We start from the raw sequence: 24,056 nt of genomic DNA on the forward strand, positions 1-24,056 counted from the left end.
AACGAAAAGAAAAAAGAAGTGGATTCTGGCTCATACACAGAGGGAGGCAGCACTCCAGGAGGAGAGCCTGTGGGGGCAGCAGAAGCAGAGAGCCTGGGTTGCAGACTCAGGAGTCTATAGGCATGAACCTCAAAAGAAGATGCCTGTTCCCGGTGTGTCCCCACGGCTGTCTTCCAGCCTCCATCTGTGGGAAAGTCAGGATAGGCCAGGTTACGCTTCAGCAACCACCACCACATTTCCTTACAACAAGAAAATTTCCTTTCTTTCTCACTAATGCTATATTTCCAGCATGGGTCAGTGAGGCTGGACCTTCACAAGCCCTCAGGGACTGATGCTGAGGGAGCGTCATCAGCTGATGGCTGATCTCAAGAAACGTGTGAGTACTTCCATCACTGAACCAAGGCAAGGTAGAGCTGGGGTGTGGTGCACGGGCTGTGCTGTTACCCAAGGAATGGTACACAGCCCATTGGCCAGAAATGGTTGCATGCCTCACTGTAAGGGGCCGGGGACTGGGACAGGGCAGACAATATTCCATGGGTACTGGTACATCTGCCCTAAAAAGGCTCTAGGTCTTCAAAGTTGACTTTGAAAACCTTACATGAAAATTCAGCACAGACAGATGCCTAGATACAGAGAACAGACTGATGAATGCCAGAGGGGAGGAGGGTTTGGGGGCTGAGGGAAAAAAATGGAAGGGATTGAGAAGTACAGATTGGTGTTGTTGTTGTTTTTTGTTTTTTTTTAAAGCCATGGTGTTGTAAAGTACAGTGTAGCAAATATTAAGTCAATAATATTATAATAATTACGTGCTAGTATGGTGTCAGGTGAGTACTGGAAATACTAGAGGGAACACTGTGTAACGTATGAGATTGTCTAACCACTAGTAAAATCTAGTTTGTCCAAAGGAAAGAAGAAAATAGATATGGATTAAAAAAGGAAGCTGCATGAGTTGTTTTTATTTTTAGTGGAAAATAGCCTTGTAATTTTGGCAGTTCTGTCTTTACAGGAGACTAGAAAGTTCCACATGAACGTACTCACTACCTGTCACACCCGTGTCCCCCTCTAAGCAGTCCTGGCTCCCATCCTGCTAGGAGAGACAGGGCTTAGCTAGTAACTCACACCCGGGGCAGTCCTGGCAGAACTAACTTTCCACCCCGACAAGAGTCAAGAAGTTATCAGCTTCTCCCACCTTCCATGGTGAACTGGGGATGACATGAAACAATGTGTCCATGACAGAAGAGTAGAAATCCAAATGAAAACAAGCAATGCACAGTGACTATAAAACCATGGGAGCCTTAAGGAATGGCGGAGTCTAAGCAAGCTGATGCAGAGAAGTCTAGACAGGACACCCGGTGAAGGAGATGAGGGGGCTGTCATGGCCCAACCCTGGAGTTACTAGGTCAGCATGAGCATGATTGCTCTCCTGTGGCTCACCTGAACTTTGATCCATTGCACCTCTTTGTTCCTTGTACTTCCCTCTGAAAATAGGGTCCTTAGCCTTAATACAAAATATACACCTACATCCTGCCTTCTGATAATTGATAGGAGACTGACGAGAGCCCTACTGTTCGCCACATGCCCATGTGCTCGCTCTGGAGTTCACAAGCACGTGGCCACATTCATTGAGCCAGTTTCCTTGGAGAACACGATGAACCTCAGTTGACTTCTGGGCCCCATAGGCTCTCTATCAAATCTCTTCCTGCATGCCCCCCCGCCTCCATTCCTTTCCCAACCCCAGGCCCCTATTCCTATTGCCTGATGCTCTACTGGTGGGAGATGGCCCCTGAGCTCCACCTCATGTTAAGTCCTGGCTTTGGCATTAGGATGGGCCACTTCTCCATGACTTGCCCGAACAGAGAGCGGATTAGAAGTGCTCAGGAAATGGTCCTAGCTGGTTTGGCTCAGTGGATAGAGCATCAGCCTGCGGACTGAAGGGTCCCAGGTTCAATTCTGGTCAATGATACGTACCTTGGTTTCGAACACATCCCCAGGGGGGAGTGTGCAGAAGGCAGCTGATAGATGTTTCTCTCTCATCGATGTTTCTAACTCTATCCCTCTCCCTTCCTCTCTGTAAAAAAATCAAAAAAAAATATATATAGATATATATATATATATATATATATATATATATTTTTTTTTTTTTTTTTTTTTTTTTTTTACAGAGCTCAGGAAACGTCTGAACCCAACTGAGATCTGCACCCAGGGCCCCTCTGCAAGCCAGGGTAGAGGTGATGGACTTTAGAAATAATTTCTCATCAGTGGAGGCCAGGCTATATACATCAGCTCCCGGCTTCCTTCTCCAGCCACTTCCCGGGAGCTCTTTAAGTGATTTCGGCCGGAGGTGTCTCCTCGCTGGCATTTCTGCTGGTTCCACATCGTAGAGCACATGTGTCAAACACAAGGCCCGCGGGCCAAATCCGTCCCGCCAGGCTTTGCAATGTGGCCCGCACCGCGCTGTCATCACTACACTCCGCTGCGTTTCCATCACAATGACAGTTTATGACTGTTCAGTAAACCATTCGGCCCGCGATTTAGGCTGGATTTTAGATTTTGGCCCCTTCTCTGATTGAGTTTGACACCCCTATCGTAGAGCATCCTCCATGGCGCCCGTCTCCAGCACAAAGAAAAGGCATTTTCGGGACTGGCACAGCACTCGGCACATCCACACCCTTCCTCTCATTCTCTTCTAGAAGTTCATGGCTATTCCTGGCAGCTGGGATTATAAACCCTATTCCTGTCCAGGAATTTATGGACTTCTTAGCCCCAGAGTTCTATACATATTTTGAGATTGAGATCGTGTGTGTGTGTGTGTGTGTGTGTGTGTGTGTGTGTAAATGTACCTCTGAATTTTTCCTGAGGAAATGACCTATAGCTCCTATGAATCCTCCAAGGGATAGATGAACAATAAAAGTCAAACACGCATGCCGATTGTGGGTTTCACGCCGATGCAGCGGCACCTATGTCCCTGGAACTTCCTGTGAGCACTGGAAGCCCAAACCATCCACGTGGAAGCCAGCGGGAGCGTCCTCCGGCCACCTTCCCCTGCAGGCCGGCCACAGCCGTTCTGTACCGTTTCCTCTGCCCTTGCCCTCAGTGGCTCAGTTGGCCATGCGTGGGCCTCAGCCGTCAAGCTGCGAGGTATTTTTATCCTGCCAATGGGAGCTGCCATCCTTGGCTCCAGCCAGAGAGGAAGAAGCCAGCAGGGAGAGAACAAAGCCTGACCACACACCGGCCTGAGCTCCTGCTCCCTGCAGCCTGCCACCCATCTGTTACCTGCCCTCGGCACCAGCCCCGGGGATCCCTGGCTTCTGTATCTAGGGCTTCACTGGTGAGCCCAGGGGAGAGAAGCCCAGGCCAAGCAGGCTGGTTTTTTTTTTTCTGACCCATAAACCATGTCCACGGCTACAGGCAAATTACCCAGAGAAGACCGAGAATGGGTCCAGGCTGAGGTCTGACACGTCCTGGTCTTCTGGCCTCGCTTTGTAGGTGTGAACAGGGCAAGGGCAGTTGGGAGACAGGGAGGGCATGGAGGTCTGGGGAGGACCAGGGCCTCTTGCATGAGTATCCAGGGGGTGGCTTCTGACGGACTCACCCACAGGCCAGGAAAGGTGCAAATGGCAGTGGATAGCAGCAGGAGGACGATAGAGCTACACTGTCCTTAAGGACCTTAGAGGCAGAGATTTTAAGCTCATGTAACTGGATATAATCATGATTCGTTTCAGTACATTCTTTATATCTTTTTTTTTTTTTTTTTTTTTACTCACTTATGTATGCATTTTTGAAAAACCAGGGGGTCACACTGGTTTGTGACCTGCTTTTTGTCACTCCGTGAGAGAGCTGCCACGTTCTTGCTCGGGCTGTCCCAATTTACTCTTCTGATCATAGCTATGGGAGTGACTCCTCTGAGGCCACGCCGTGGACACTGAACATTTTTCTTATTTTTAATCTTCGCCAGTTTAAGGGCCACAACATTATTTCAATTTGCAATGTTTTGGTGACTAGTGAGGTTAAGCATTTATTTTCCTGTTGATCACTTCCCTTGAATTCCACCTTGTCTTTGTCTTTTTTCACTTTGTCTTTATATTAGAAACATGGAAAGCAGTCATTTCAGTCACACCCACTTTCTGCTGCAAGCTGGATGGTGGATGGATGTGTAAGAAGCCGGAGCTGGCAGGGGAAGGAGACTGCAAATAATTGCAGAATGAAGCATGTTGCTTCTTTTACAAAACATTATAAAAATTATAATACATGCTCCATGTCAGAAAAGATAAAATGCTTCAAATTATTGTGAAAGCGTGTCTTGGCACTTTCTCCTCCACCCACAGACCCCCTTCCCACCAAGTTTTTATCATCTCCTCACAAGTCCTGCTGCCATGGTCTGGGATTTTGGGGAGCCATCAGGAGAAGGGGTCAGGGATTCAAAACGCAACAGGTTCTTCATACAGAACTCCCAGGGTGGTCCCCGGGAAGGGAAGCAGGGAGGCCACGCCAGGTGTTTGTCAGACATGGCTGAAGGAAGAGTGCGTTAGGATGAACCTGTTGCCTTGGTTTCAGCCCATATGAAAAATGGCAGGCTGTGATTGCAGTCCGTGAGCAGTGTCCTTTGTTAACTGCCGTCCCTCGGGGATGACCCTTTTCCTTCACAGAGTGGAACAGAAAACCTGAGAAAGGTTTGCCTTTCCAGCGTGAACCCTTCTCCCCATTTGGCAGGTCCGGGTGGAGCCCTACATCCACCTTTTATCCAGCTCGCTTCCAGACAGCGGTTTGAAATAACATCCATTGCCTGCAGGACCATACCCAATTTTGGCTAAAGGAATGTCATCGAAGTCATGCTCCAGACTGATGCCAAGACTTGAGTAGAATTTGTCATGTGAAAGGAAACCCATTTCTTGTTATCTGAAAATCTTTGGGAGGAAAAATGACCTAATTGTTCAAATTCTTAGGGTTAAGAAAATGGCTGTTTTGAATGAGAGGGGCCATCACCAAACTAATCTGGAGCCATTGAAATATTTATTTTTTATCTCCTTTGTGAGAGATGCAAATGCCCATGGAATGGAATGGGTTGGATTAGAACCAGTGGCTACCAGACTCCTCTTAAGGGGGGAAAACAAAGACCTTTGAGGTAGAAGTATTTCTTTTTCTTTTCTTTTCTTTTCTTTTCTTTTTTTTTTTTTTTTATTCTGCTTTTTCTTCTTTCCCAGCTTGAAAACCTGATCATCTGCCCCATCCCTTCTTGCCTCATTTTCTATAGGGAATCCTTTTCTGGAAGGGTTTAATCCCCACACTCCCTCACTTGGTTTGTCTCAGGTAGCATAGTTTACTAGTACAATAGTATCAGACAACGTTTAGGTATCAATACACACAGTGAACTTAATACCACGTGACTTGCTTCAATAGCAAAATTTGCATGGGAAAGCTCTGTTATGGACTGAGTCCAAAGGGCTCCTTTTAAGAAGTGTCCATCTAGCCGAAACCGGTTTGGCTCAGTGGTAGAGCATCGGTCTGCGGACTGAAAGGTCCCAGGTTCGATTCCGGTCAAGGGCATGTACATTGGTTGCGGGCACATCCTCAGTAGGGGGTGTGCAAGAGGCAGCTGGTCGATGTTTCTCTCTCATCGACGTTTCTAGCTCTCTATCCCTTTCTCTTCCTCTCTGTAAAAAATCAATAAAATGTATTAAAAAAAAAAAAAGTGTCCATTCTAAAATGGGGCAAGCTTTGTTTTACGCAACCAGAAGATAGAACGCTATCTAAAGACTTTAGGTGTCAATACTGAGTATAACTATGTGTGTGGTGGTAGGGGGTGGCATGGAGCGGAGCCGCTGTATTGTATTAGTTCTTTAACCATGTGTAGCAAAGGACCCTAAAACTTAGCATCTGAACACAAAAACATTGGTTGTCTCACAGTTTCTGAGGGTCAGGAACCCAGGAGTGGTTTGCTGGGGCTGAGGGCCTGCTTCCAAATTCAATCCCATGGTTGCTGGCAACGGGCCTCAGTTCCTTTGCTAGCTACCGGACAGAGGACTCCACTACTTGCCATGGGTCTCTCCATAGACTTCCCGAGAATGCTCATAACAGCTCTCTCCTCCCTCCCAGCAAGTGATCCAAGAAAAGTGCACACCCCAAGACAGAAGCCGGTCTTTTTATAACCCTCTCTCGGAAGGGCCAGTCTAGCACTTTGCGGTATTCTAATACCTGAGCAAATCCAGCCCCCACTTAAGGGGAGGAAAACGAAGCTCTACCTCCTGTAAGGAGGTAGGTCAAAGAGTCTGTGAATATATTTCACAGACAACCACATGTATAGTACATATCACCTATCTCTAGTTTGCTCTTTGGTCCATAGCGGAAGTCAGCAGTTTTTCTTTTGTAAAGGACCAGACTGTAAATATTTTAGGCAAGGGGGCCAGACTGTCTCTGCTACAACTCTCGAAACTCTGCTATTGTGCAGAAAGATAGCCATAGGCAATACCCCTGATCCATGAACAATGTGGGGGTTCGGGGAGCAGACAGAAACCCACATCTAACTTTTAATCCCCCTAAGACTTTACTACTCATTACATAAGCAAGTAAGTGTGGGTGGCTTTGGCCCAGTAAAATTTTACTTACAAAAGCAAGCATGGGGTGGATTTGGCCCATGTGCAGTAGCTGGTTGACCCCTCCCTGGTCTATGGCTTAGAGAGGTACTGAAGTCTAGCATTCTTAATGTTCTTTCCTTGCCATGAGAATCCCATTTCCAATGAAATTCATCCACCTGGTTGGCTGTCTGATCTGAAGCCACCGTGCCTCTGCATCTTGAAATTCAGTGGGAAGACGGGAGGAAGGAAAAGGCTCATCAGAGAGATTTAGATGGGGAACACTCCAGGACTTGGAATTCCGTCTGCCTTCTGGGAAACAGGCATGGGGGATAGTAAGGAGGCAAGCTGATTTGGTGCAACAGGGGATAAGATAGTGTCTTCATCCCACTTAATTATTGAAGTTGGAATGAGGCAAATCTGAGAGGAACTGTGGGGCTAGACCTGTGGTCGGCAAACTGCGGCTCGTGAGCCACATGCAGCTCTTTGGCCCCTTGAGTGTGGCTCTTCCACAAAATACCACAGCCTGGGCGAGTCTATTTTGAAGAAGTGGCTTTAGAAGAAGTTTAAAAAATTTGGCTCTCAAAAGAAATTTCAATCGTCGTACTGTTGGTATTTGGCTCTGTTGACTAATGAGTTTGCCAACCCCTGGGCTAGACTACAGCATTCAGCTGTTGACTGCTTCTATGAATGAAGGGATCCAACTTCACCAAGTCCTGCAGCCCCAGAGCCCTGAGCAGATGAGGGAGAAGGCAGAAGTTGTAGGGAACATGGGTGGATAGGAAATTTCACACAGAGAAGGGGCCTCACCCTGTGGGGTGGAGCATGGGGATAAGCCCTTATTTTGCAATATTCATAACCTTCCAGTGGTTATTTCTAGCTAGTATAAGGTTAAACATATATTCGAACTCAGGCCTAATTTCCCCCCTTTGTTTTTCAAGACTTTATTTTGCAAATACTGACATTCTGCTTGTTTCCCAGGGCTGTTTATATATTAAGCCTGTCATTTGATTGAGTCATGCAGAGATGGGGCTGAGAATTCTACTTTTCCTTCGAATTCACTTGCAATGGAATTTTTAAAAAAATATATATTTTATTGATTTTGTACAGAGAGGGAGAGAGATAGAGAGTTAGAAACATCGATGAGAGAGAGAGTCATCGATCAGTTGCCTCTTGCACACCCCTTACTGGGGATATGCCCGCAACCAAGGTACATGCCCTTTACCGGAATCGAACCCGGGTCCCTTCAGTCCCCAAGCTGATGCTCTATCCATTGAGCTAAACCGGTCCCGGCATGCAATGGAATTTTTAAGTTGCATAAGGTACATAATTCCCCGTCTGAATTATGAATCATCCTCAAGATAGTTGACAAACTTCACAATTAAAATGTTGTGTTTTACCTTTTTTCATGCAAAAGCACAGACATTAAGTAGTCATTTTAAAGTTTGTTTTAAAGGTGAAATCTTATCTCTTGGGTAAGATGTGCTTTTGAATATGAGCCCTCTGCTGGTAAACTACTGCTCCATGTGGTTTGTTTTGCTTTTAGGGCACAGGATCTATCATGAGCCCATTTGGGTAGCGGGACATAACATCAACGCTCCACTCTTCTGTCAAGCTTTTCTCCCTCTTATCCTGAATCTAAACATAAATGAAAAGAGTAGAAAATAAACATGTTTTTTAAACTATAGCTTTCATTGCAAGAAATAGGCAACTTTTTTTTTTTTTTTTTTAGATGATTTCACCAAACTTAAGACAATAACCTGTTCCCACCAAGAGTTCTTAGGTATAAAATAATAACTTGGGAACAATGTTTTCTCTATTTCAGGTGCTCAGAGCTGGGGGCATTTCAGAGACTTGGAACTTTAGACATCTAGCTTCTTACCTTGTGATGGAAAGTGTGTAAATTAAATGTCGAAGGAAAGCAGGCTGTGGAAACCTGATCCAGTTAGATTCCCTCAGCCCCGGAGACGCAGGTCGGGAACCGGTGAGCACCACAGAGGGCCATCACCCTGCATCGAGTTCCTGTGATGGTTGAGATGCCGGCCTCCCAGTCTCCCCAAAGATGGTTGTGAGCAGTTCCACTTTTACTAATAACTTTATTTAAATAAGACACAGGAACTTCTATACTGAAAAAATACAAAACAAAAGCCACACATTTCCTTGTGTAAAGCCATAATGATGGTAACTCCAATACTGTTCAGCGCAGTGGCTAGAATTAAACAGTAAGACTATGTACAAAATTTAAACAATTTTCTGACATTTTTCTACAGCTGGATGTAGGATACATTTGAGCTCAACAACTTCCGGCGAATTTATATGGCAAAGCATAAGCTTTAACACATTTGGTTCAAAACGTTCATATAGGCTAAGAATAAATGTACAACACAATTAATATTCAGTTTATCATGAGAAAATAAAAAGCACATATCACTATAAATATCGTACATCAGATTTCATCACCAGAAAAGCATCTTCAGTCCATCTTTTGGAAATTGATATTGATACTATTGCATCTTATTTGGACAAAAGCAGAGCATTAAGATCAACACATGGGTAATGCTAAACTGGGTATCAGAAGTTAATGGAGCTCATATTTATCTTACAGAACTAATAAGTTTCTCCCTTTAACCATATTCTACAAAATATAGTATTTTCATCAAGGCCTGAGATTATTAGGGTTAAAGGTGTCTGCTGCTGAAGAGATTGTTTAAAAAGGTTCCCCTGTGAAAACGGCAAAAGTAAACTGAATCCTTTCCCATGAGTCTCCTACAACGTAACACTGACTAATTTAAAGGAGCCAGAATGCGCCTTCAGGAGAGAATATTACTGCAAACTTTGGTGGAAAGAAGAAAATTGGAATCGTGACGAAATAATACACAGAATACATACACACACAAACACATACACATAGATGCCGTTTCTTTAAAATAAAAAAAAATCAATGGTGCTGCTTTCATCTCTACCGTCTCTTCCTTCTCCAACCTCCTTAGAAAATAACAACCTGGGAATGACTGAAGGGAACTGCAACGTTCCAGTAGACATCTTGTTCCCCTAATTCTTGAGAAAACTGTGCCATGTACGGAAGGTGCAGATGGAAACAACTCTGTGTTTTATTGAACTAAAAGCAATGCAATGAAAATACGAAAACTTCCCTTTGCTTTTGGATCCTCTCTCTGTGTGGCAGAAAACAATGTCTGAAAGCTGGGCTCTTCCCCTGAGCAGCTGGCAGCATTGGGGGCCCTGTTCACGCTGCGCTGAGAAGTCAAGTCAAGTCTGCAAGGTCAAGGCTATTTGACCTTACTGCTTTTGTAAGTCACCAACTAACCTCTAACTCCCGTGGCATTAATTCTGAGACCTACACATTCCCTCTCTACATGAATGTCACTCGTGCACCTGAACTGCTTGAGGAAGACAATAACCCCAAACGTTTTTTAAACCTGCGAATTAAAGACTTTCCAAAAGGGAAACTAGACATTAACATGCCTTTAGATAAAACAGTAGCATTTCATGACCTTGATGGCCAACATAAACAAACAAATCTCAACCACTCCCTGTGAAACTTCATTCGCTCTGAATTTAAACCTAGACATTCTTTCCTTTAAATTCCATCACACACAATGTGGAATGTTTGTGCACAGGCTGGTACTGGATACTTTATATGCGACACTGAACAGTCATTAACTGAGCAACACCTGAACTTGTAATAATAATAATAATAATAATAATAAAAAGCCATGTTTACACACGTTGTGACCATGAATGCAACAGCTGTTTTCCTGGTAACCACATGACAAGAGTGATGTCAGACACCCTGGGTTTGCTGGTCCTCATTCTCCTAGGGCTGAATGCACTTCTTATTCTAAGGAAGTGGAATGTAATGAGGAAAGGGAAATGCGTAAAACATGGAAAGGCAAAGAGTGATGTTCCCTCTTTAGCTTTTTAGCTGTGAAATAGTTAATATCCCAATATGATATACATTCCAAGTTACCTGAGTTTAGACTTCAACTGAAGTACCTGAAGCTAGGCCATAGGGTGGGCACTGTGCAACTGTTGTGGCCATTATTTTATTATTTTATTTTTTGCATTGTATGTATTACCAAAGTTAGAAACAAACACCTGGATCGATCGTAAACATAATCCTGAAGTACAGTATTTTCCATAGGACAAAACACAGCAAGACATTTTCTATTTAGACAGGCAACTTCTTGATATAGAGCTTATTTATACTGAAGAATTTGGAACAAAACACAGGACACAGTACTAATCTGTCAAACATACTATGAAATGCATAGTCTCCACTTAAAATGCTCAGTGACACACACATTTTGCAAGCACTGCTGCTTTCCACAAAAAACTGCTGACGAGGAGTTCCATCTCTGCCAAGATCAGTGTTAAGAGATACTTTACGATGCTGCTAAGTAGCTTGTTGTCGGTGGTGGCATTCAGAAAGTTTGTCACTCCATGCAGGTAGACGTCTGAGACCTGGTTCCTACCGTGGAAGGTCCGGTAGGGCCAGCCCTGGCTGCGTTAGATGACCACGTAATTCTGCGCAGAGACGTGCTCCTCGCCCTGCAGGTCCTGCAGGAGCTGCGGGGGCTGTGGGGATGGCTGCGGGACGAAGGAGGCCTCCATGGAGCCCGTGCTGGTGTCGTCAGAGAGAGATGTGAAGGAGACCCGGGAGGAGAGCTGCTCCACGGTCAGGGTGGCCAGGCTTGGGTTCTGGGCAGAGCTGGGAGAGTTCTTGAGCATCAGGTCAGAGGCAGGTAAGAGAGGGCCCAGGAGTTTTACAGGACAGAAAGCTGATCCCGTTGGGATGAAATTAACCTTGTTTTTGTCAGGACATGAAAAGAGAGGGACTGAGAGAGGCTGACGAGACCTAAAACCATAAAATAAAATGAGGTTTACTTACAATCACAAAAAAGTTAAGCACTTTCTGAACTAATAGGAGTTTCTAAAACAGCTACAATGTGAATGACAGGGGATGAGTTAAGTGTAGAGGGGTAAACATCTTCCATAGCAAAGTCAGCTGGCAGATCCTGATGCACACAGCACGGAAGTGATACTTGGGCAGACTAATCTTCCCAGAGTTCATTAGTTTGCTTTCAAACATTCAGGGACGTGGGAATACCTCTCACATTATAGCTGAAGAACATGCTCAGTTGGAAAGCTCTTTCTTCTAAGAAAAAGTATACTGGGAGAGGATTGCCCCGCATTTCCTCCTTTTTGTGCATCTCTATACATACGTTCTAGTAACACAGATCAGAAAAATAAAGTTTCAGTAGCTTCTCAAAGAGCCAGTCAGCCCGACAAAGCAGGGTCTGCGAGCCCTTCCCGTCCTCCACGCCCAGAGCCTAAGCCATCCTCCCCTGCAGGCAGGGCTGTCCCTGCTACACGCAAGGGGCCGCGGCCTCCACCACACACCTGCACTGGGCACAGGGATTGTTGTACTTTTTTGCCCAAGAGCCACACAGGTTGTTGGTTTTTTTGTTGGTTTTTTTGTTTAGGCTATTCTGCCAAGTAGTTTCAGTATGAACTTCTTTTCTTTAATTTTTAATGTGTACATATTTAAATTTCAGAAAGAAAAGAATCTGTAAACAGAAAGTCCAGTGACTATACATGGCACATGTGTCCACAGGGAAGGAGACTGGCTTCCTCCGGCTGGTGGCCACTGCCATTAGACGCACCACGCGTGGTACTGACTCTGCTGCTCAAAGTCTTTGTGTTATCCACCTACATCCACACAGCCTCGGGAGGGAACGTTCTGAATGACTAAAAATGGATCTTTTAGCTCGTTAAGGATGAGTTTCCAAGTTCCTTTTGTGTTAGCTTAAATATTCCCAGCATACAGCCTCCACTTCTCCTTCACTAAGCTCTCTTTTTCCCATTTGTTTCTCCTTTTATAATTCTGAAACACATTATCAGCTGGACGGAGTAGTTGATTCATCTGTAATCAACTGGTCTCGGTGAAAAGCTTCACAGCTTTGCAGATCCCAGCTGACAGAAAAGACATTACTTACGCCATTTCCTCAAAGACCTTCACTCGCTCACATCCCTCGGGGGGCTCCCGTTTGAACATGTAGCTGTTGTTTGGTTTGGGAGATGAAGCATACTTGGGTAACGGTGAGCTACTCCCACTGTCTGTAAATTTAAAGCAGTTATATTAACTAGTGATTGAAAGCTCTTTTCAATTAAATTTGATTTCCAAACAAGCAGCCGTTTGCACAATTTATCCACTCTGGCCCCTTGGCTTCCACCACAGAGCTTCCTTTATGGCAAAGCTATTTCTAACACCCTTCTGTAGTACATTTCTTATAAAGGAATCTTCAATGCAGCAGTAATCTGGCACACCACGGAACATGAAAGGATGATATTTGGGTCTAGAAAACTGCATTCTGAATAAAGTAGAGCTGTAGTCCTGAAAACAAATACATTATTATGTATTGCAAAATGTAAATGAGTGGCGCAATATGTGTAAGTCATTCAACAGAATTACGAGAGATTGTAATACAGGGTTCTCTATGTATTCTAACTGTCCAACCAATGTAATTGGAAATTTTAGTATGTGGAATAATCTTCGCTAGCTCTTAGCAGAAACGTTACTTTTATATTAAACATTATGAATAATATGTATGCAGGGAAAAACACGAGTTTATAACACAATGTCTTTTCCCTTCATCCCACGATGAAAAAATAATTTGCTCAGGATTTTGCCTTGAAAATGCCTGTAGAAAAGGACTTTCTTAGCACAATTTGTCTTTTTGCTACTGGAAGCATGAGAAATCTAAAAACGTCTCTACTTAACATGTTTTCTTTATATTTTGACCAAAAAGAAAATGGTCTTATTCATGAAAAGCTGTAAAATCTATATGTAATTTCTTCCTTTCCTATCTGGCAAAGGATTTTGGAAATTCAAACCCACCAAAATGTGTCATTATCTCCATGAGATGCCAAGCTGTAAAGTCAGTAACATGCTTGTATAAATACAATAGTCGCATTTAAACAAATTCTGACTTAATGCAAATCCAATCCCCCCCTGCTAAAATACTAAGCACATGATCTAGTGAAATGTATTATTTTCATACATATTCAGAAAGATGGCATTTGCACCATAATTACATTAGTCACAATTTTGATAAGTTGCTTTAGTTTAGGATATGGAACACAGTCTAACATTCAGAATCTGAGTATAGGGACTTTTTATCATTATTAATGAAGTATAGTACATGCTTAGAAAGTAGACCCTTCAGGCACACTTACAGTGTATTTGGTGAGTGATTTAAAGAGCTTCTATGTTAGTCCTGGGAACAAAGATGTGTGCTTGCATTTGGATGTGGCTCTATCTCTGGCGGGGAAATCACTACTTTGAAAAATAAGGCTATACTACTGGGAAACCTAGAGAAGCACACAGTTCCTCCATCACTACTGTTATGCGTGTCCCTACAGATTATGCGGAGTTTCTTGGAAATAATCAAGTCTTAGCATTAAGTTGGGTTTCTTCACATACCACACAGATTTGTGGATTGTCTTAGATTCAACACTTACACTATACTGCTTAAACAAATCTCCTGTGGGAGTGGGGAGAAGAGGATATGAATTTCTCTCTCAGGAAGATGCAAAGTATCATTAACCTGATTAGAGTCTGAGTTTGCTGCTCTCTATTTGTGCTAGGCTAGCCAAAAAGACTAGTCCACAGTAGAAAACGAGTGAGAATGAGGCTGTAATTCCAAAAACATAGCTGGACCTTGCTTTGCTATCCAAACAGCAAGACTTGCACAGGAAATACAGAAGAAAGTAGATAGAGCCTCCATGGAGATGACTGTTGGCAATAACAGAGCTTCCTGGTGTGCAGAAGAGGCCCAAGACGATGGGCCCCAGGCCTTTAAACGCCTTTCTGCCATCGGCAGGGGTGTGACTGTGTCAGTAGCAAACAAGGATTCACCCTATTGTCATGTGAGAAAAATCATCTTGGCCACAGTTACAATCTGTATTCTATTTCTTATTACATCACTAGGCTAGGGACTTTCCCAGAACTGAAAGTTACATGTGAGTTGAATGATCTACAAAACTGATTATCTTCCTGTTAACTATCTATTATGAATTAAATGGTTTTTCTTCTTGAAACTTTTCTAATTTCCAATTTCTAAAAATTGCTACATGAAAATGGTATTATAATATCTTCAGGCAGAAAGCCACATGGAACCTTAATTGTATCATTATATTCCTAAAATCCTGCTCCCTTTCTGATGCTCACTGCCTTATTAGCTGTGGTAATCATTTTTCACAACTCCCAAGCTAGAGCTCTGCCTTTATCCTCATCTCCCTTCACATACACCTCCCTCACCTCACACATCTAATCAGCCACCAAATGCTGCTTGCTGATCCTTCTTCCATCCCTTCTTCCAAGTCCTCTGCCCCTGCCATCCCTCCTCGACTTCACCCTAAACCTGTGGTTTCCCGACTGAGGTGCACAACCCAATTTGCTGACAGGCAAGAAAATATTAGAACATTTTCATATTTACTCTAAATCTTTGAAATATGAAAGGAAGCTCTACAAGCACATATTTAGCTTGGGGAATGGATTACATACAGATAATTTGGAAATATATGAATTTATATTACGGACACAGATTAAAAATGGTTGAAAAGTGTATGTAATAAGTCAAGTTTGGAGACCACAGGTCTAGGCTCCTACAAAAGCATCTTAGCTAGTACTCCTGCTGTCTCTCTCCAGTTCTGTAATTCCACCCAAGTTATGGTCCCAAAAGAGAGAGCTAGTCGTGTCCTTTAGCTGACAAAAGGTCTTTGCTTGGCTCTTCATTTCTCTTCCCGAGGCCTCCAAGGCCCTTTATAAAGTAGCTGCTCCTCCACCTCTCCAGGTGCATTGCTTTCTACCTGCTCCCCACCATTCACCCCTGTGCTCCAGCCACACAACTTACTTCCTCCACATACCAGGCCCTTTCACACTGAATGTCTGCACTCTTCCTGCAAAGGCAGCAAGAAGTAGGGTCAAGTAGTAGTTAACATTTTTGTTGACATCTGGACTGCAGAGAACTTAAGTTACTTCATTTCTTTAAGCCTCAGACTCTGCATTCTTACTGATAATATAAATACAATATCTATACTCATAGGATTATGGCATTATTACGGGAGATAACACAGGTAAACTCATCTGAGCACATTTAATCATCTTAACAATGCTATGAGGCAGGTACCATCATTATCCCTAATTTACAGGCAAGAAAACTGAGATACAGGGAGGTTGAGTAACTTGCCCAAGGACATATAGTAAGTGGCAGAGCAGGGATTCAACTGGTGAATCTGAGTCAGAGTTCATTACCGTTAGGCTGTCTGCCAAAGTTCTGATCTATCTCAACTCAACTGTCCACTGTCCTCATTAGAGACATGAGGTGACCAGAAGATCGAGTTCCTCCCAGCCTAGCATTCTATGTTTCTAATTAAAATCTTATAGCTCAGGTAACAGCTTTATTAGGTCTGCCTTCTGTTAGCTTCACAAAGATATACAGTACAAGGACTGACCTCTGTGTTGATATTTGTTCTGAGAGGAGAACAAAAGGTAACGGGACAAAATTCAACAGGTCCCCTTTTCCTCTAGCCTGGCTGATACCCTATTTTCTCTCCAGTCATGAACAGAATTAAAGATGCGACGGGTTTTAGCAAAGGTACTTCCTTTCCCCTAATTTCAACAAGAAATGAAGCTTCATGTCTTCTTTCCCATCAAAAGGCTATCACTAGGTTCACATAATCAGTTTTTTTATTTGTTTATGGGGAGGTGGGGAGAAAGAGTATCACACTCTTCCTGAACATTCAAAAGCCAAACACATACAATTTAAGAGCTTAACAAAAAAGACACTAATAATTTCAACACAGCTATAAAAATATATCCTTAAAAATGGACATACCACCAAGAAAGCTCTTAAAGGATTACTCAAAAAGTCTCCACTAAGCACCACTCTGCTAGACACTACTCCACTTGCTAAGGATAAAGCAACAAGCAAAATAAAGTTACCTGTTCCTGCTGGATCTCACATTCTGCTAAACGTGTAACAGGAGATTAGGTGAAAGACACATGCAGGTATGATAAATTCTGGGTTGCTTCTATTATAGATTCTGGGTTGTAATTGTTGGAACTGAGCTGTATATTTATTAGTTTTAAATTATGAACAGTAACTTATCCAGAGAGCTAGCACAGCATCTGCCATTGCTACAATTGTGAACATTTTCCAAAAGTAGGGAAAAAGGCATTTATTTACTAGATGTTCCTTATAAGCTGTCAGAATAGGATATACATAATTTTAGATATTATCTTAAAAAAAAAGAAATTGGAAAGATGACCTCAGAGACATAATTCTAAAACAGATCAGTTTTTTGAAATAGTAGCTAATATTTATTATTTATTTAAATTAAATTTATTGGGTAATGGTTAATACCATTATATGTTTCAAGTGTATAATTCTATAATACGTTATCTGTATATTGCACTGTGTCTCACCATCCAAAGTGTAGTCTCCTTCTGTCACCACTGATCCCTCTTTACTCTCTTCATCCCCCTCCAACTCCCTTCCCCTCTGTAACCACCATACTATTGCCTGTGTCTAAGAGTTTGTTTGCTTTGTTTGTTCTGTCACTTTAGAAGAGATCTGCTTTAATCTGTGAGGTAACTCCTTTGTTGGAACGGAATCTCTACACTCCTTGGAATTTCACCACCAAGAGGTTCTTCTAGAATAACCATCCTAGAACCACATGGGAAGATTCCTTTCATAGAAAAACCGATTCAGGCTCAAAAGCAGTGATTGGCAAGATGTAGGAGCTAAAAGAAGTATATCCAACGTATCTATTTTCACAAAATAAACCACAAAAAGAACAGTGCTCCAAAATCTTGGCTGATTAGGCTATCTGGAAGATAGAAGGTTAAAGTATGGTAAGGGTAAAGGCCAAAAAAGGTTAAGAAATAGAGTTCTACAGATCAATCAGATAGAGTTAAAATATATGTAGAAAGAAATTAGAAGATAGTAAAAATTCAAAGTCTGCCTAGGGTCAACTCGAGACCCTGAAAAGACAAGAGAATTTTTTTTCCTCTCTTCTGTGAATAAGGGCTGCTCAGTTCTAACACCCAAAAAGTCTTAGCAATATTAATATTTATGAGTTAAATCACAGTATGAGTTAAATAGGCTTTTATTCATTGGTCTTAGGAAACTCCATCCACATAACATATGTTGTTCCTGTGGGAAAATATAGTTTATGTTCCAAATAACCAATTTATGGGCTCTTGGAATACAGCTCTCCATAGTTGGATTGAGTAGAACTTTTGAGTCGACTTAGATTACAATAATCAATGTTTCCACTATATCTTGCAAAACTGCAGAATGTTATAACAACTGCTGACATGAATTGTGCCAAAGACCAACTAAAAGTGGCAGACTGAAGTCTAGATTTTGTGGCTTGCCCAGCACCAGTTTGGCTACCAACAAGGAACACTGACAGAGCTGCTAAGGGAACTAATATTTTTATGCTGCCATCTGTATTATATAAATTACTATTTTCCTCCCTTGCAGTTGGGGCATAATAATGTGGAAGAATTTAGCCGACTCGACTCTTAGGATATAGTCTGAGGCTGTCAAGATGAGAGCTCTTATTCTGGATCCCTGAATTCTACACACACACAAACCAAAACCTGAAAGCAGTCTCTTCCCGGCTGGACCTTTCTCAATAGAATGGTTCTGTCTTGGGCAACTGCAATAGCCCAAGAAAAACAAAACAAAACAAAACACACACACACACACACACACACAAACACACACAAAACACACAAACAAAACAAAACAAAAAAAACCCAGAAGGCTAATGAACTAAAATTATTTTAGAGGTCTCAAATTACACATGATTCATGGAGAATAGATGCTAGAAAGAGGCAGAAATAAGTGTTGAATAGAGGAGTAATGGAAGCAGCACCAGCATACCTCTCATTAGAACGCATATTCCAGCGGCTGGCCCTCCCCTCCTGAGAACGCTAACCAGGGCCCCAGGATGTCTGAACTGGCTAGTCTCCCACAGAACTGAACAATATGGGAGTCTCCAAATCAATCCTAGTTGACTACAACATTATAGGATCAATTCTGTCTTCATAGTTAATGATGCAAACCTATTAGAAACCTATTAACTTTCACATTTTTCTTTACTGCAAATATATGGAAACAAAAGAGCAATTTATGTTTTATTGCAAAAATATGCTAATTATAAGATAAAATAAGTACCTTTAAAAAAAAAATCCCCAGAATTTAGACTGTACATAGAGATCTGACCAAAAAGGTATAATTTTGATTCATTCATACCAGATGTTAATTGTTATATTGGCTGTTGTCCTTTTTTTATTTGACAATCTAAGGGAGAATAGGTCAGTGTCCCTGACTTAAATAGTCAGGTATTGCATGTTTTAAAAATTCTTGTAGCAAACTGGTTGAAAATTGCTGTTGCAAAGAAAAGATTTGCTCTGGGGAGATAAGTAATAATAACAATTATTATTTTTATAGCAGCAGCTACCATTTATGAAATCCTTGAGAATTAATGCAAATTTTATGCCCAAAACTTTAAGGACTCAAATCCATTCCTGTGTGTCAAAGCTCTTAGCTCTGGTGTTGAAGAGTGCTCCCTGCAGAAGACCTTGCAGTGCAGGAGAGTGGCATCAATATACCTTCTCATAAGAACAAAGATTGTAAGTCTTTAGGGAAAAAAGGCATTAAAGAACATATATGGTTTTAAACTTAGAATCGAACTGCAGAGTCCAGATTTATCTGTTTCATGGAATACAGACACTTAAGAGTCCTGAAGGCAACCTCACAACCAGTGAACCAAGATGGTTCACTGTCAACTTATTAAAATATTTCCTTTGTGGGTCAGTGTCTCTCAAATACTCAGAGTATTAAACTTAAAAAGAAGAAAACAAAACTCCAGAGTTTTCTAATCATACTATCACTATTACATTTACTTTTCATTTTAACCCACTACAAGACCTAATAAGCCGTCAGAGATCAATCTAAAACATACTTATCTTTTCCACTAGAGGCCAGCATGTGAAATCGCACAAGGCCCAGACCCACTGTACTGGCGGGACTCCAGACCCACCACACTGGTGGGACCCGAAGACCAGCCATGCATGAGTAGCTTGCCGCTGAGAGCCCTCCCTCGCCACACACGCCCACAGCCCCTCCGCGCCACGCGAGCCCCACATGAGCCCCTCTGCGCCCTGTGAGCCCTGCCACTGCTGTGAGCAGCTAGCTGGCAGGGGGAGGGGAAAGGGAAGGACCGAGAGGTGCTCCATGCACCTCCTGGTGACAGCATTACAGCCACTGGCCTTTTGTAGATGGATGTAACAAAGAATATGGATTTTGGCATCAATCAGACAGACCTGTTTTGCCACTTACCGCCTGTGTAGCTTAAAACAGGTTAACATTATTTCACATTTCCATTTACCTTCAAAATAACACTTTGCTTCTAGTAGGAGTTTTTCTTGATTGTTTTACTGAAAATGTTATGAGAGGGTGATTAAAAATATTTGCTCTGGTAGGACGCCTCAGTGAGATAGTTTCCTGGTCTAACATCCTATCAAATGTAGACTGCTGACTTGAAGCAAAGAAATGCCTTAAGTACTATCCTACTCAATACAGCCTTAATGGGGTAAGGGAGCTCACAGAGCTTTCAAAAAGGAAAGGGCAAAAAGGAAGGAGAGAACCGTTGGGGTCTACCCACAGAAATAAGAGCAGAGGACAAAGTCCAAAGTAGGTTCCATTTAAATCTCAGCAGACAGTCAGGCATAATGATGAATGAAAGAAGCCAGACACAAAATGCCATTTCATTTCTATGAAATACAGTAACACAGACAAACTCGATTATGGTGATGGAAGTCAGAATGGTGGTGACTTCCAGGTAGAGGGGAAGGATACCGTCTGGTAAGGGGGCTGAGAGGCTCTGGGGTGCTAAACCTTCTAAATCTTGATCTGCATCCACTTACACAAATTCACTGGACTGAGCATGTAAGCATGCAATTTACATGTAAAAATACCTCAAAATGAAACACATTAAAGGGAGTGGGGGTGGGGAGATCAAGTCAGGACAAGGACCATAAAAATCCTCTAAGATTCTCTAAACTTTAATTTTTCTATGTTTTAAAATTTTTATTGCCTAGGATCTATTTTTCTACAGTGAGAAGCAATAAATGAGTTATAAAATAATTTCAGTGTTTCTTTGAAAGCAACTAGGAAGGCAGTCTTTGTTTGCCTTCTGGGTCTAGGTCTGAGAGGGCCAGAGACTGAAACAAGAGAGTGAGCACAAGAACGTGGGAGATGGTTTGGGCCTGACAAGCAACAACAAAAATCCCAAAGGTTCTGCCCTCTTATTGGTGCTATCAATAATTCATGTATACAACATAATTAATCCCCGATGTCCTAAAGGTAACATATTAAACTTTATCTACTTGGTTAAAAAAGATTCTTTCTTCCAATAGTATTTTTAGAAATTATTTCTTCCCAAAACAATCTGATTACACAGTCTAACTAGAGGCACAAGAAATATAGACTCTACCATAACCATCATTAACTCTGGGCAATACCAAAGAAAAACCTGTGTCATATGACATGAAGCTGTACATAGTCCATTTTACAGCTTTCATTGGCTCTCAGAATCATGTGCTGTGCTTCTCTGACACATTTATGGAAGATGTTTGTAAGAGTCACAAAGAAGGGAATATGTAAAACCAATGAACAAACCACCCTAGGTTAACCAATCCTTTACAATCCCACCACTCAACAAAAGAAGAAAAAAAAATGATGCAATGGTCTAAGGCAAAGAAAGTATGAGCAAGGCCCTATAACAAACCCTCTATCGAGGTGGGTGGTGCCATCTTACCTTTATCACGATCATAGAGTAAATCTTCTGTTGAGCAAGGGCTACCGTCCTGAGATTCCGGGGGACAGAAAGGGGAGACACAGGGCGAGTGGCTGCTGCAGCTGCTGCTGCGCTCCTGGACAGAGGGGGTCTGAGTGTCGATGCTTCGTGTGCTGCTGCTCCGGTAGTGAGCAGGGAGCGGAGCTCTTCGGCCGTCGGGGATATCCAAAGGCTGTAGGAGGAATAACCATGAAACATGTGAATGACAGTGCATACTCTCGATTCACACAGAAGACACATGAGTTTCCTCAGATGTCATATTCCACTATCAGCATCTGTGATTCTTACTCTAATAAAGATACCAATCTTAAATTCTGCATGTTACCTTTATTGAACAAAAAATTTCTTTCATATACCAAGGTGTTTAGGGTCCAAAGTATTAAGGGTAAATTGTCTTTAAAATTACACAGCTCCCTATATGTACTATAGGTCAGCATTTCCACACTATCCCCCAAGGGCAGAGGCTTCTGTTAACACTGAATCCTGAATGCCAAGTACTGGGTCTGGCACGCAGCGGACATTCAGTAAATATATACTGAATTAATTCATCCAACTGCTCAAGAAATCTCTTTCACTTGCCAATAAGAAATTAAAATCTAATATTCACAGTATACATTTTTCTGTTTGTTCTTTCTTATTTTAATTTTGAAGGCCATGAACAATGTTTTCTATTTCCTTTGCAAATTACCCAAATTTTCTAATTACGAATGTGAGATATTTCCAAATAATACTTCTAATAAGGGCCTTTTATTTAGAAAATAAAGAATTTTACAAAGAACTTTTATTGTACCATTAAATAATTTTAAAAGTAACCTAATTTTAAGATGGGGCAAAATATAGACAATTTTCCAAAGAAGATGCACAAATAGTCAACAAATACATGAAAAGAAGCTAAAACTCATTAGCCATCAGGAAATGCATATAAGTACCAATGACAAGATACCATTTCACATCTACTAGGATGACTATAATAAAATTGATAATTTCAAGTGTTAGTGAAGATGCAGAAATCAGAACTTCATACACTGCTGGTGGGAATATAAAAAAAGTGCAGTGCAGCCACTTTGGAAAACAGTCTGGTAGTTTATCAAAAGGTTAAACAAAAAGTTACCATGGTCCCATACCAACAATAGGTATAAACCCAGAGAGATGAAAACAATATGCTCACATGAAAACTTATATATAAATGTCATAGCAGCATTTCTCATAATAGCCCCAAAGTAAAAACAATACCAATGTTCACCAATTGATGATATGATAGATAAAATCCATGCATAACTGACTATTATTTGGCAATAAAAAGGGATGAAGAACTTAATACATGTTAAAACAAAAGTGACATTTCTGACAAGTGAAAAAAAAGCAGTTACAAAAGGCTACATAGTGCATGCTTGCATTTATATAAAATGTCTAGAATAGGCTAGTCCATAAATAGGGAAGGTAGATCTGTGGTTACCTAGGGCTGGGACCATTGGAAGGAAATGAAGAATGACTGCTCAAGGGTATGGAGTTTCTTTTTGGTGATGAAAATGCTGCAAAATCAGTTGTACAGATGGCTGCACAACTCTGTGAATATGCTAAAAACCACCAAATTGTATACTTTAAACATGCAAACTTTATGGTATGTGAATTACATTTAAAACTGTTACCAAAAAAGAACTGTTGAGACAGTTAACAATATTTTTTTAAAAAAGGAATTCAAACATTCCATGTAAACTTACCTTGGACACATCCTCCTTCCCATTATTTTCCTTAATGAATACCTTTTCTAACTCAGGACTTATTCCCTCTACATTGCAGGGCACACGTGAAACAACTGATTTTGGCACTGATATATTTGACAGTGGCATAGGGACTGATCTTGATCCAGTAGCCTACAAATAAGATAAGGTAATATCAAATTATTTGTGGTCAAAGAAATCAAAACTAAAGAGTATGTAAATCTGAAATTACAAACACAATGAGCATAGTTACTTTCACCTTTCAAAACAATGTAAGTTCAGATATACATATAGAAATTTAGGTTCTAAAATAAGAAATTTAAAAATCACAATCAAAATAATCCTTTATGCAAGTAAATAGATATGACTGTATGTATAATGAATAAAACTTTTACCTGGTAAGGTAGAATAGTAGACTTAATTATCTACACTGTTTAATTTTTACCCTGTTCTATTTTTACTGAAAAAAGCATAGTTGAAATCATGTACCATGTGACTCTACTATTGTGGGTGTGTGTGTGTCAGTCTGTTTCCTGCACTGAGATAATTACCTGCAAGTATTTTTCATTTCCATTTTGTCAGTCATTTAAAAAAAACTTAAGCCATTTAGGCTTAATTTTAGGCATGTTATATTTTTTATTACTTATATAACATTATTGCCAGAAGTATATATTTGGTTTCTGCCCTGGTCCCTAACACAAAGTTCCTAAAATTCTTGTAACTTCCTGAGTGATGGGGGCGTCAATTAGCACCTTTTGTTCCAATATTTATTTTTTGACCCCAGATCCTGACACAGAGCTCCTAAATT

At 41.5% G+C, this 24,056-nt stretch overlaps 1 protein-coding gene across 4 annotated transcripts in view; it reads right to left on the bottom strand.

The window, feature by feature from the left end:
- Nucleotides 1-8,650: 8,650 nt before the first annotated feature.
- GLCCI1 (glucocorticoid induced 1) overlaps nt 8,651-24,056 on the bottom strand; it is a 79,498-nt gene continuing 64,092 nt past the window's right edge. For 2 of the 4 annotated variants that reach the window (XM_036429323.2, XM_036429322.2), the window contains exons 5-8: nt 23,249-23,401; nt 21,489-21,699; nt 12,587-12,707; nt 8,651-11,445 (exon numbers count right to left, since the gene is read on the bottom strand). In XM_036429323.2, coding sequence (XP_036285216.1) covers nt 11,097-11,445; nt 12,587-12,707; nt 21,489-21,699; nt 23,249-23,401 — 834 coding nt within the window. In that variant the 3' untranslated portion in view covers nt 8,651-11,096. The remainder of the gene's footprint in view (nt 11,446-12,586; nt 12,708-21,488; nt 21,700-23,248; nt 23,402-24,056) is intronic. The other 2 variants (XM_045578380.1, XM_045578378.1) reach the window with 1 other exon arrangement.

Source organism: Pipistrellus kuhlii, unplaced genomic scaffold (genome assembly GCF_014108245.1).
Source record: "Pipistrellus kuhlii isolate mPipKuh1 unplaced genomic scaffold, mPipKuh1.p scaffold_m20_p_10, whole genome shotgun sequence".
NCBI lineage: Eukaryota > Metazoa > Chordata > Mammalia > Chiroptera > Vespertilionidae > Pipistrellus > Pipistrellus kuhlii.